Raw genomic sequence first — 13,084 nt, 5'->3', positions numbered from 1 at the left:
GTCGCGACCCACAGGTTGAGAACTGCTGCTTTAGAGCCATGGATGCAAGATCTGTGTAGACCAAGATCTGGATCAAGCTGCAACTGGCTTAGAATCGGCCTCTGCAATATTTCTAATATCTCTATAGGATAGGAGCTCCAAACCATCATGAAAGATATGGGTCCAGCCCGGCCAGCGTGGCTCAGCGGTTGAGCGTCGACCTATGAACCAGGAGGTCACAGTTCAATTCCCGGTCAGGGCACACACCTGAGTTGCAGGTTCGATCCCCAGTGTGGGGCATGCAGGAGGCAGCCGATCCATGATTCTCTCTCATCATTGATGTTTTTTTCTCTCTCTCCCTCTTGCTCTCTGAAATCAATAAAAATGTATTTGGAAAAAAATAAATGGGTCCACAGAGGGCCCAGGTGAAAGTCAACTAGAATATGCCAGACACAAAGCAATGCCAATAAAGAGAGAGAGAGAGAGAGAGAGAGAGAGAGAGAGAGAGAGAGAGAGAGAGAGAAGACAGTGAAAAGGATAAATAGTGAGGTACCTAATGGGTAAAGGAATGATGTCAGAAATGAACATTTTGGATTCCTATTTCAGAAGCTTTGCCTTGACAGCAAAAGCATAAATGTTTTCCCCTGTGTCAAACATTTTTGGTGACAATCGGATTCAGCCAGTACATTTAGTTTTCCTCTGTAATCTCAAATATTGCACGAGCCAGTCCTTATCACAGTTGTGGCTTCAGAAACAATCGGGTAGCAGATTTCTTTGTACTAAAATCTAGTTTACTAATTCACTTTTCAGCTATTTCAGGTCTAGGAGTACATGTCATGAAATTAGCACAAAGCATATTGAGAAATTTAAAAAATATTGCTAAAAATATAAAACATTGCTTTAGTAAATAGTGAAGTACACCATTTCATGATTGGAAGACTCAATATCATATATTGGTCAATTTTCCTAAATTAATATGTAAATTCAAAGCAATCCCAAACAAAATTCCAATATGATTGCTCAGAAATGTAATAAGCTTATCAGAAAACTTACAGGAAAGAAGGGTCCAAGAACAGCCAAGAACATTTTGAATACCCAGTTCATCAATAGGACGAATTGATATTATTCTTATAGAATAGACTATTATATAACAGTTAACACTAGAACTATGATGAGTAAAGAAAACACATTGCAGATTGATACCTATAAATTAATACCACTCACAGAGATTTTTGGTTGTTGTTAATCCTCACCCGAGGATATTTTTCCATTGATTTTTAGGGAGAGCAGAAGAGAGCGGGAAAGACAGCGAGAAACATCGATGTGAGAGACACACATCAATTGGTTGCCTCCTGCACAAGCCCTGACCAGGGCCCTGGCCGGGGAGGAACTTGCAACCGAGGTACGTGCCCTTGACTGGAATCGAACCCGGGACCTTTTGGTCCACAGGCCGACGCTCTATCCACTGAGACAAACCGGCTAGGGCAAACATTTTTTTAAAACATGCACATGCTCAGTTTAGTCCTAAGTATATAAGTATACAGGATGCAATAAAGTGTCGTTATTACCATGTTTCTCCCAGTTGTAGTGAATAATAATAACAACAACGCAGTGGTAGCAACACTGTAATTAAGCCAAAGTGATTAGAAACACAAACCTGCCTCCAAGTGTTGGCTCTGCCCTTACTGGTTTTGTGACTTTGAACTTATTATCTAATCTCTGAGCCTCAGTTTCCTCATCTGTAAAGGGAGGATTAACAGAATTTACTTAAGATTAATGGGAGGACAAAATGCAATTACTGATCTAACTCACTCAGTACCTGGTCTGGTAAGTAATAGTGCCTCATTAAATGATGATTGTTATTGTTACTCTAGAAACCATTTCCCCTGCGAGTTCAGAGGCTGTGGCCTTAGCAAGCCCCAAGCCTTTGGATAGCACGAACCATTCAGAACAAAGCTACTGCTCCCACAAATTTCAAATTCTAAAGGTTACTTTTCCAGTCAACTAACTCCCTGTCTTTTGTCCCTGTCTTTGGACCCAGAGGTAAACTTTCATTAACAACGTAGTATAAAAGTATATTGAACGTCACTGTAAATTTGAGAGGAAAAACAATGAAAGATGAGCCATTGTCTTTGCAATAAATCACTTTGCTATCTGATTGTTTATGAAGCCACAACTGTGCAAAGGACTGGGTTGTGCAATATTTAAGATTACAGAGGAAAACAAAATGTACTGGGTGAATTCTATTGTCACCTGAAACATTTGACACAGGGGAAATATTTATGCTTTTGCTGTCAAGGCAAAGCTTCTGAAATAGGAATCCAAAATGATTTCATAGACAATGATTTGAAAGTTACAGAGAAAATTGTATCACTATAACATTGGAAAAGCACCTTTCCCCCGATATCATCTCTGATTCAGGAAAGCTATAAGGGAATCTATACAAAGGTGATCGCATTATTATCTGCTGTTGGAGACGGAAAGGATTTCTTTGTGAAAGCTTTTCTAGTCTTTTCACAAAAGCATCCTTTTAAAATACTATATTTTGGGTATGTTTTGCATCTGTGCAGACAACAGCAAGACTATGTTCCCTTCTATGGTACTCTGCAGCAAGCTGACTATCAGAGCATAACGAAATTCTAGTCCTAGCTGGTCTGGCTCAGTGGGTAGAGCATCAGCCTGCAGACTGAAGGGTCCTGGGTTCAATTCCGGTCAAGGGCACATGCTCAGGTTGTGGGCTTGATCCCCAGTAGGGGGGCTGCAGGAGGCAGGCGCTCAATGATTCACTCTCATCATTGATGTTTCTCTCTCTCTCTCTCTCCCTCCCTCCCTCCCTCCCTCCCTCTCCTTTCCTTTCTGAAATCAATAAAAATATTTTTTTAAAAGAAGAAACTCTACCCATACTCAATTTTAGGTACCACTGTGAACCGGAATAATGATAACCACTTCCTCCAGGGCTCCCCAGAAAACGCCCCCCAAAATCTGCTACATCAAAGCAAGCGGGCAATGTCAGATTAAGTCCTTTTCCCTAATATGGAGACTTTCCCCGAAAATAGATCTAAGGATAGTTTGGCAAAACTAGAATTGTGTTCTCCCTGTTTAAATAGTTCAGATGCCTGTATTCTCTGTTTTGCTATCAGCAGAAAATAATTATGTTCTAATCATTCCATAACTCTCAACCATGGCTAATTTTGGTCCGTTGTCTACAATGAGTATTTCATTATCTATATCTTGTGATCATCTCATATACTTCAGAGACTATAGTATGCGTGTGCAGAGGGGTGGGGGTGGGGGTGGGTGGGTAGGGGTGTGTGCATGCATGGGTGCACACAAGTAGGAGAGTGTGTCTTGCAGGTCCTATATCTTTATTTATCTACAAAATTACTTAATTTATCCCAAGAGAAAACGAGGAAAGGAGGGGATTTGCCACTTCCCTCCATCTCCACCTCTGTCTTCCGCCCTTACCTTTAGTGATGGCAGCATTAATGCAGCCCTTAGCCTCATAGTTCCTCAAATTCCTCAGGTCCAGAGGCCTTCCATTTAACATATGTCCTTAGCCTTTCTAAACCTCCCCTTTATGTCTCTTTTCTTTTTTGAGAGAGAGAGAGAGGAGGAAGGGAGAGAAAGAGAAACATCAATCAGCCACCCTCTGCATGCCCCCCGCTGGCGACTGAGCCCACAACCCGGGCAGGTACCCTGACTGGGAATCGAACCAGCAACCCTTCAGTGCATTAACACTCAACCAACTGAGCCACAGCGGCCGGGCCATTGTCGTTTTTAACTCATTCATTCATACAACAAATACGTATTATTTATGCCAAGAATTGCACTTGGAGGTGGGGTACAATAATAAGATCAATATGGCCCCTGGCCTAATTGAGCAATTATGAATATGGAATATACATATATTTTCCATATATACTATATATGCATATATATGTGTGTATGTATGTGTGTGTGTGTGTGTATATATATATATACACACACACACTAGGGGCCCGGTGCACGAAATTCGTGCACTGGGTGTGTGTGGGGGGGGAGTGTCCCTCAGCCCAGCCTGCCCCCTCTCACATACTGGGAGCCCTCAGGCGTTGACCCCCATCACCCTCCAATCGCAGGATCGGCCCCTTGCCCAGGCCTGATGCCTCTGGCTGAGGCGTCCGGCCCGGGCAGCGGGGACCCGCAGCTGCAGCGGCCCCGCGATCGTGGGCTCCGCTTTAGGCCCAGGCAAGGGGCGCCTAGCTCCCGGGACTGCCAGCTTCGACCGTGCCCAGCTCCCATCGCTGGCTCCACCCCTACTTCCTGCTATCACTGGCCAGGGCGGAAAAGGCTCCTGATTCTCCGATCATGGCTGGGGCCGCCTTTGCCCTGCCCCCCAGCTCTTAGCTCCCCCCTGGGTTTCCGATCACTGTCAGTGGCAGGGGGCTTCTTCCTGCTTTCCCTTTCGCCTCCCTGCATTGTGCCTACATATGCAAATTAACCGCCATCTTGTTGGCAGTTAACTGCCAATCTTAGTTGGCAGTTAACTGCCAATCTTAGTTGGCAGTTAACTGCCAATCATAGTTGGCAGTTAACTGCCAATCATAGTTGGCAGTTAACTGCCAATCATAGTTGGCAGTTAACTGCCAATCATAGTTGGCAGTTAACTGCCAATCATAGTTGGCAGTTAACTGCCAATCTTAGTTGGCAGTTAACTGCCAATCATAGTTGGCAGTTAACTGCCAATCATAGTTGGCAGTTAACTGCCAATCATAGTTGGCAGTTAACTGCCAATCATAGTTGGCAGTTAACTGCCAATCATAGTTGGCAGTTAACTGCCAATCTTAGTTGGCAGTTAACTGCCAATCATAGTTGGCAGTTAACTGCCAATCTTAGTTAGCAGTTAATTTGCATATAGCCCTGATTAGCCAATGAAAAGGGTAGCTCGTATGCCAATTACTATTTTTCTCTTTTATTAGTGTTGATATATATAGTGTCCCAAAATTCACGCAAGAAGTAATTTTGATAGAAAACACAGGTTTATAATTAAAAATTGTAAATTTTTTATTGAGTCATAAAGTATATAGTCTAGGGTTATGTATGGAATAGCACATCGGGTAAATGGCCTCCACGGCTTTGCTGGCACAGATGCGAAGCCGTGGTCCTCATTGGTCTTCCTTGTCCCTGCTCCTGGGCCATCATTGGTACTTGGTCATGCTTATCAAATTGAAGGGATTGACATCAAAGGACAACAGATATTGGACTCTGATTCAATGAACCAAGTAAAATTAGGCTTTTATTTGTTGCTGTTAATGCTCATGCAAAATTCAACTCTTGCGTGAAATTTGGGACACCCTATATGTCCTCAGTAGGACACTGAATTCTGAAAAAGAACTTTGCTACACATCACTCCTAGCTCCCCGGGGCAGATGCCATTATGAAAGCACATCCTCCCACAAACTGGAGGGCAGAGCCACTCCCCGAGGCACCCGGTGGCCTGGGGGGGTGGGGCTGGGCTGAGGTTCCCCTTCACACACCCTGAAGAGCCCCTGCCAAATCTGACCTCATGTCTTCACCACCAACACACAGCTAATAATAGCTTCTGCTCTTAACTTACACAACACAATTCTTAAAGGCGATCTTTGAGAACCAGCCAGCCGTCTGGAAGGAAAAGTTCCAGAGCCGCCCCAGTAACTACTACCGGAGTCCAACTCCCCAGTGCCGCATGGCACTTCCAAGTTCCACCAGCAACATCCTTTGAAAAGAAGCCAAAGCTCCCCCAACCAGTGTGGGTGTGTGTTCACCCTGGAGGTCAACGCTGTTAATGACCCCCGCCAGCCTCTGTTCTCCCAGCATCAGCAAGAGATGAAAATCTTTCGGGATCGGATGGAGAAAAATGTGTAACCAAATATTTTATATCGTTATGTATATTTCTACCAACGGTTCTCAACCTGTGGGTCGCAACCCCTTTCACAGGGGTCGCCTAAGACCATCGGAAAACACATCTATAATTACATATTGTTTTTTGATTCATCACTATGCTTTCATTATGTTCCATTTGTAACAATGAAATTGGGGGTCACCACAACATGAGGAACTGTATGAAAGGGTCGTGGCATGAGGAAGGTTGAGAACCACTGATTTATACATTACTGTTAGTAGAATTTGGCATGTGTTTAGTAGCTCTGAGGGAAATATTTATGTAAAGTGTTACATTTAGTGATTAAAAAGCTAACGTCTCTTGTATTTTTGAAATATTTTTATTGATTTCAGAGAGGGAAGGAGAGAGAGAGATAAAAAGCATCAATGATGAGAGAGAATCATTGATCAGCTGCCTCCTGCACGCCCCCCACTGGGGATCGAGCCCACAACCCGGGCATGTGCCCTTGATCGGAATGGAACCCAGGACCCTTCAGTCTGCAGGCTGACGCTCAATCCATTGAGCCAAACCGGCTAGGGCACATCTCTTGTGTTTTTCATCCTTCAATTCAACAATCAAACTATAACATCTTCATTCCACTATTCAGACTATTTGTAAAAGCAGAACATTCATCCAAGAAGTTCGATTTAAGTGACTTCCAAAAGGGCTGATAGTGAATTGCAAAGACATCAAATTCCAGGTAGAAAAGGACTGTAGCCTTTATGAAGGCAGGGACCATGTCTATTCTGTTCACAATTGTATGCCTAAGCCTAGTGTAGTTAGCTGGCATGAACTAGGTGCTCAATAAACATGTGATGTTTAATGGATGGATGGATGGAAAGGTGATGAATGCATAGATATGGTTCTGTATTTATTTGGATTGGTAGAGGAAAAGTTAGTAGAAACGAATCAATGAGCTAGGGAAAGATTCCTGTCCCACATTAATGATGCTATTCCTATGGTTGGCAGTACGACAAAATACCCTAAGGAAGGCTTAGAAGTTGGGTGAATGATGGAGTAGATCCTGGAGTGCAATGTTAGGCCAATAACATCATCTTTCGGGGCCCATTCCTCATCACTAAAACTTTATTTGGAGGGTTACTGAGAGGATGAAATGAAATAACGATGAAAGAACTCACTGGACCGCCAGGCAGTGGTGTTAAAATGCTGGAAAGAGATAAAATAAAGAGAGTTGATCGTTGATCATGACCTCTGTGCTAAAGGGCATGTCAGTCACATACAGGGCATAGAGAGAGCTTCAGAAACTGTGGGCTCTTGGAAATCTGTGACCGCTTCCAATGTGCACAGATAAAAGACCTTGCTCTATGTCTGTGTCGCAGCATTATGTCTTGAAGCAAACTGCTTCTCAAGATGAACTGTGATCATCTCTCCCCTAAACAGATAAAATGAAGTTTCTTTTTACCATCTCACGGTTCTCCATGTTGCGTGTGTTCTAGCATTATTTTAAAACATCGCAAAATGTGGGCAGAGAGAGGCACAGAAGTCTAGAGCAGGGGTCAGCAAACATTTTCTGTAAAGGATGGAGTCGTAGCTCTTTTAGGCTTTGAGGGCCATACGGTCTGTTACAAACTATTCAACCCTTGTGTTGGAGCATGGAAGCAGCCAGAGACAATAGATAGAGAAATGGGTGTGTGTGTGCTCCAATAAAACTCATTTATGGACACTAAGATGTCAATTTCATGTAATTTTCATATGCCACCAGATAGTCTTTTCTTCCCCTGAGACATTTTCCCATTTTTGGCACGCGACGCAGTGTGCAGACGATGTTTCGTGGAATTGTACACTTGAAACCTGTATGGGCTCGTGAACTAATGTCTCCCCAATAAATTCAATTTTAAAAAGGAAAAAATCTTCTTCTTTTGATTTTTAACAACCGTCTAAAAATATAAGACAGTTCTGAGTTAGCAGGCTGTAAAAAAGGCATGACAGGCTGAAGTTGCCCCACGGGCCATAGTTCAGTGGCTCATGGTGTAAAACAAGCTGTTGTTTGAATATTCACTGCAGTCCTTTAATGAGTTGGGAGTACTTGATGTTCTTCTGATGATCCAATGGTAAAGGTCTAAAAGGTTAACACTTAGCCCCTTCGCGTGGGTGGTTAGTGCTGAGCGTACAGAGTGTGGGTTTGGGTTCCAGGCTCGGAACACACATGTATTCTTTTTTCTTGAATTTTTTATTGAGGCAGTTATAGATTCACATGTAATTGTAAGAAATAATAGAGATGAGTCTACCCTTTTATCCAGTTTTCCCCAACAACTTGCAAAACTATAGAATAATATCACAACCCAGATATTGACATTGATGCAATTCACTGATCTTACTCAGATATCCCTGGTTTTACATACTCATTTCACTGTGTGTGTATTTTGTTTTATGCAATTAAATTATATGTGTAGGTTCATGCATTCACCACTATAGTCAAGATGCATGGTTAAAGAAACTGTGGCACACACATACCATGGAGTATCAGCAATCAAAAGAAACACATTAAAAAAGAAAAGAAAAGAAACACATTATTGATACACGCATTAATTTGTATGACTCTCCAGAGAATTATACTGAGTTTCAAAAAAGCAATCCCAGAAGGTTACATAGTGTCTAATTCCATTTATATAACATTTTTGAAATGACAACATTTTGCCCTACTTGGTTTAATTCAGTGAATACAGCCTCAGCCCGCGGACTGAAGGGTCCCGGGTTGGATTGTGGTCAAGGGCATATAGCTGGAGTTGCAGGCTCCATTCCCAGTAGGGGGCGTGCAGGAGGCAGCGGATTGATGTTTCTAACTCTGTCCCTCTCATGGATGTTTCTAACTCTCTATCCCTTTCCCTTCCTCTCTGTAAAATTAATAAAATATGTTAAAAATATATTAGAAATGACAACATTTCAATAGATTACTGGTTCCAGGTTGGAGGGAGGATGTGAGAAGTACAGAAGGAAGTGGGTAGGATTCTGTAAGGGCCAAGGAGGGATTCTTCTGGTGTTGGGAGTGTGTCCTGAGAGAAGTAACTTGGCACATTTATGTTTTTAAATCTTTTTTTAAAAACACAAAATGGCCCTAACTGGTTTGCCTCAGTGGAAAGAGCGTCGGCCTGCGGACGGAAGTGTCTCAGGTTCGGTTCCGGTCAAGGGCATGTACCCTGGTTGCGGGCACATCCCCAGTAGGGGGCGTGCAAGAGGCAGCTGATCGATGTTTCTAAGTCTCTATCCCTCTCCCTTCCGCTCTGTAAAAAATCAATAAAATACATTTTAAAAAAAAGTTTTACCAAAACAAATTGCCTCTCATCCATCAGAGACTTCTTTTTTATTATTATAAAATAATAACCCAGTGAAGCAGCCATGGCCAACACAGATCTTGACCCCGCAGTAGCTGTAAGAAGGAACCACAGCCGCTTGGCGGCCACCTGGCCCCCCGGACCGGAAGTCAGTCAGTCCCAACGTTCTATGGCCTTGACCGTTGAGTCGGTTGAGACTCTGGAACATTTTTGTCCCTCCGCGCTCGCCATCGCTGCCCTTTCCGTCATCGTTGGCCTTGCTCGCCGTCCCTAGCAACAAGGTCAAGGCCCATGGCGACCTGGCAGGCAGACGAGGAGAGCCCCAGCATGCCGGGCTTCCCCTCGGCCTCGCTGTACGTGGGGGACCTCCACCCTGAGGTGACCGAGGCGATGCTCTACGAGAAGTTCAACGCGGCTGGGCCCATCCTGTCCATCCGCGTGTGCCGCGACGCCGTCAGCTCCCACTCGCTGGGCTACGGGTACGTGAACTTCCACCGGCCGGAGGATGCGGGCCACGCCCTGAACACCATGAACTTCGACATCCTTCACGGTAAGCCCGTGCGCATCATGTGGTGCCAGCGGGACCCCTCACTTCGCAGAAGCGGCGTGGGCAACATCTTCATCAATCACCTGGACACGTCCATTGACAATAAAGAGCTGTACGACCTGTTTGCTGCTTTCGGGACCATCCTGTCCTGCAAAGTGGCTTCGGATGAGAACGGGCCCAAGGGTCATGGATTTGTCCATTTCGAGACCCGGGAAGCGGCCGACAAGGCGATCCAAGAGATGAATGGCGCGCTGATCAAGAAGCGCAAGGTGTTCGTGGGCCCGTTCAAGCGCCCGAACCAACGGGAGGAGGAGCGCAGAGCTAAGATGGAGCAGTTCACCAATGTGTACGTCAAGAATTTCGGGGACGACATGACCGATGAGTGCCTTTTAGAGATCTTTAGCCAGTTTGGGCCTCTCTCGAGTGTGAAAATCATGACCGATGACAGTGGCAAATCCAAAGGTTTCGGATTCATCCGCTTTGAGCGCCACGCGGACGCCAAGAAAGCTATAGAGGAGCTGGATGGGAAGGAGTTTGGGAGGAGAAAGATTTACGTTTCTCGAGCTCAGAAAAAGAAGGAGAGGGAGGCAGAACTGCAGCAGAAATTGGAAGAGATGAAGCGAAATCGCAACACCAAATACCACGGCATTAACCTCTTTGTGAAAAACCTGGCCGAGAGTATCGATGATGAGCACCTACATAAAATGTTTGCCCCGTTTGGCACCATCACCAGTGCAAAGGTTATAGTGAAAGGTGGCCGCAGAAAGGGGATTGGTTTCGTGTGCTTCTCCTCCCCGGAGGAAGCCGAAAAAGCAGTAGCCGAGATGCATGGGAAAGTGCTGTCCTCCAGGCCATTGTATGTGTCTTTCGCTCGGTACAAACAAGAGCGACGAGCTTACTTCGCCAGCCACCTCGGGAAGAAGAAAGCTACCCCGGCCAACTCTCCACCCACACCGGCCAACTCTCCACCCACACCGGCCAACTCTCCACCCACACCGGACACCAGCCCCTCCCAGCCAGCATCTCCAGATGGCTTGATGGCAGCTGCCCCACAGGCTGAGGATTCAGCTGCCCTACAGGCTGTGGATTATCCTAGCCAAGCTGCTCAACCAACACCGAGTCCTTGGGATGCTGATGAGACTGCCCAACCTCCTCTATCCTACAATCTACCCGATTATATTGACCTGGCCACTTGGGATCCCAGGGCACCAGCTTTTTCGCCTCTTCCACAAGCCACCTGGGCACAGCCAGAGTGTGTGGCTTGCACATCAACATTCACAGCAAGTCCCCGCCCCGCTGCCCGCTCTGCTCTGCGGTATAAATACAACCCAGGCGTCTGCAATCCTCAACTGCTGGGCGCCCAGCCACATGCCGCCGCGAAGCCGCCCGTGGCCCGTGAGCAAAGTGGGAAGTGCCTGATTACTTCCACGCTGGCGTCGGCCTCTCCCGAAGACCAAAAGAAGATGCTGCGCGAGTGGCTATTCCCTCTGATTCAAGCCTTACAGCCTACTCTTGCCAGTAAGATCATGGGCATGCTGTTAGAGATGGATAACTCGGAACTTCTGCTTCTGCTGGAGTCGCCGGAGTCGCTCTGTTCTAAAGTGGACGAAGCTGTCGCTGTCCTGGAAGCCTGCGAGGCCCTACAAGGCGAGAGGAAGCCACTGTCGGTGCCCCCGGGGTTCCAACTGTAAAACCGATCAAAGAAACTCCTGCTTCACTAAACAAGAACATCTGAACCTCAAAAAAAACATCAATGTTATAGGAACACTTGCAAAATGGAAAATTTAAAACATTATTTTGAACATTCTGTACTGAGCCAAGGCCAGGTCTAGCAAGCAATGCTAGGCCTAAATGACTGATTGACTTAAAAACAACAAAAGACACACACAAAAATAGTAAAATATCAAAACGAGTTGATGTGTTATGGACTCTAAGAGAATGTTCAGCAACATCCAAAAAGTTAAAGTATTTCTTTAGGTTTCTTCATTCTTTACTGTGGTTCCATTTTGAAATTCTTGTTCTAGTAAAAATTCCTTCAATAGTGAAAAATGTTTCATATTTAATATTTTACCTGGAAGTGAAGCACTATTCTTATGTATTAGTGAAGCTTGGGGATACTTACAACATGTAGATGTTTGCTGCTGGACACAGATTTACAAACATCAGGTTAAGAAATAAAAATGAGGTTTAAAAAAATTCTCTTCTGCTTTCTGCTTAATTGTTGAAGTGTGATTTAGAGTGATGACTATTGGAAAGGTGTATTTCATTTCCCAGTATCTACACTAATAAAAGAGAAAAATGGTAATTGGCGTACGGCACTACCCTTTTCATTGGCTAATCAGGGCTATATGCAAATTAACTGCCAACTATGATGGCAGTTACCTGCCAACAAGATGGCGGTTAATTTGCATATGTAGGCACAATGCAGGGAGGCGAAAGGGGAAGCAGGAAGAAACCCCCTGCCACTGACAGTGATCGGAAACCCAGGGGGGAGCTAAGAGCTGGGGGGCAGGGCCATGATTGGAGAATCAGGTGCCTTTTCCGCCCTGGCCAGTGATAGCAGGAAGTAGGGGTGGAGCCAGCGATGGGAGCTGGGCACGGTCGAAGCTGGCAGTCCCAGGAGCTAGGGGTCCCTTGCCTGGGCCTAAAGCGGAGCCCACGATCGCGGGGCTGCTGCAGCTGCGGGTCCCCGCTGCCCGGGCCGGACGCCTCAGCCAGAGGTGTCCTGCAGGGGCAGGGGCGGAGCCCGCACGATCGCGGCGCCCCCCGCTGCCACTGCGGGTCCCCGCTGCCCGGGCCGGATGCCTAGGCCAGAGGTGCCTAGGCCAGAGGCGTTAGGCCTGGGCAGGGGCAGAGCCTGCAACTGCGGGGAGCTGGGGGTCCCCTGCCCAGGCCTAATGCTTCCACCAGAGGTGTTAGGCCTGGGCAGGGGCAGAGCAGGAGATCGCGGCGCTGCTGCCGCTGCGGGTCCCCGCTGCCCGAGCTGGACGCCTCGGCCAGAGGCGTTGGGCCTGGGCAGGGGCGGAGCCTGCAACCGCGGGGAGCTGGGGATCCCCTGCCCAAGCCTGACACCTCTGCCGGAGGCCTCAGGCCTGGTCAAGGGTCCGATCCTGCGATTGGAGGGGTCTGGGGGTCAACGCCTGAGGGCTCCCAGTATGTGAGAGGGGGCAGGCTGGGCTGAGGGACACTCCCCCCCACACACCCAGTGCACGAATTTCGTGCACCGGGCCCCTAGTAATAAATAATACATAAGGAAAGCCTTCAGTATTACTATTTCCGTGACTTATGACTTATTAAAACTTGCCTCTGCTTGACGGACCTGGACATTATTATGGTACTTGAAATAAGCCAATCAGAGAAAGACAA

General features: G+C 46.2%; 2 protein-coding genes across 3 annotated transcripts in view; one reads left to right on the top strand and one right to left on the bottom strand.

The window, feature by feature from the left end:
* ARHGAP6 (Rho GTPase activating protein 6) overlaps window positions 1–13,084 on the bottom strand; it is a 517,050-nt gene that overhangs the window by 475,785 nt on the left and 28,181 nt on the right. The gene's annotated exons all lie outside the window — the stretch shown is intronic.
* LOC132224686 (polyadenylate-binding protein 4-like) lies at window positions 9,431–11,409 on the top strand. Its single transcript, XM_059679786.1, has one exon. The coding sequence runs from the start codon at window positions 9,463–9,465 to the stop codon at window positions 11,407–11,409; it is 1,947 nt and encodes a 648-aa protein (XP_059535769.1). The 5' UTR covers window positions 9,431–9,462.

The sequence above is a fragment of the Myotis daubentonii genome, chromosome X (assembly GCF_963259705.1).
Source record: "Myotis daubentonii chromosome X, mMyoDau2.1, whole genome shotgun sequence".
NCBI lineage: Eukaryota > Metazoa > Chordata > Mammalia > Chiroptera > Vespertilionidae > Myotis > Myotis daubentonii.
The sequence above is the reverse complement of the archived record's forward strand: the minus strand, read 5'-3'. Positions and strand labels throughout refer to the sequence as shown.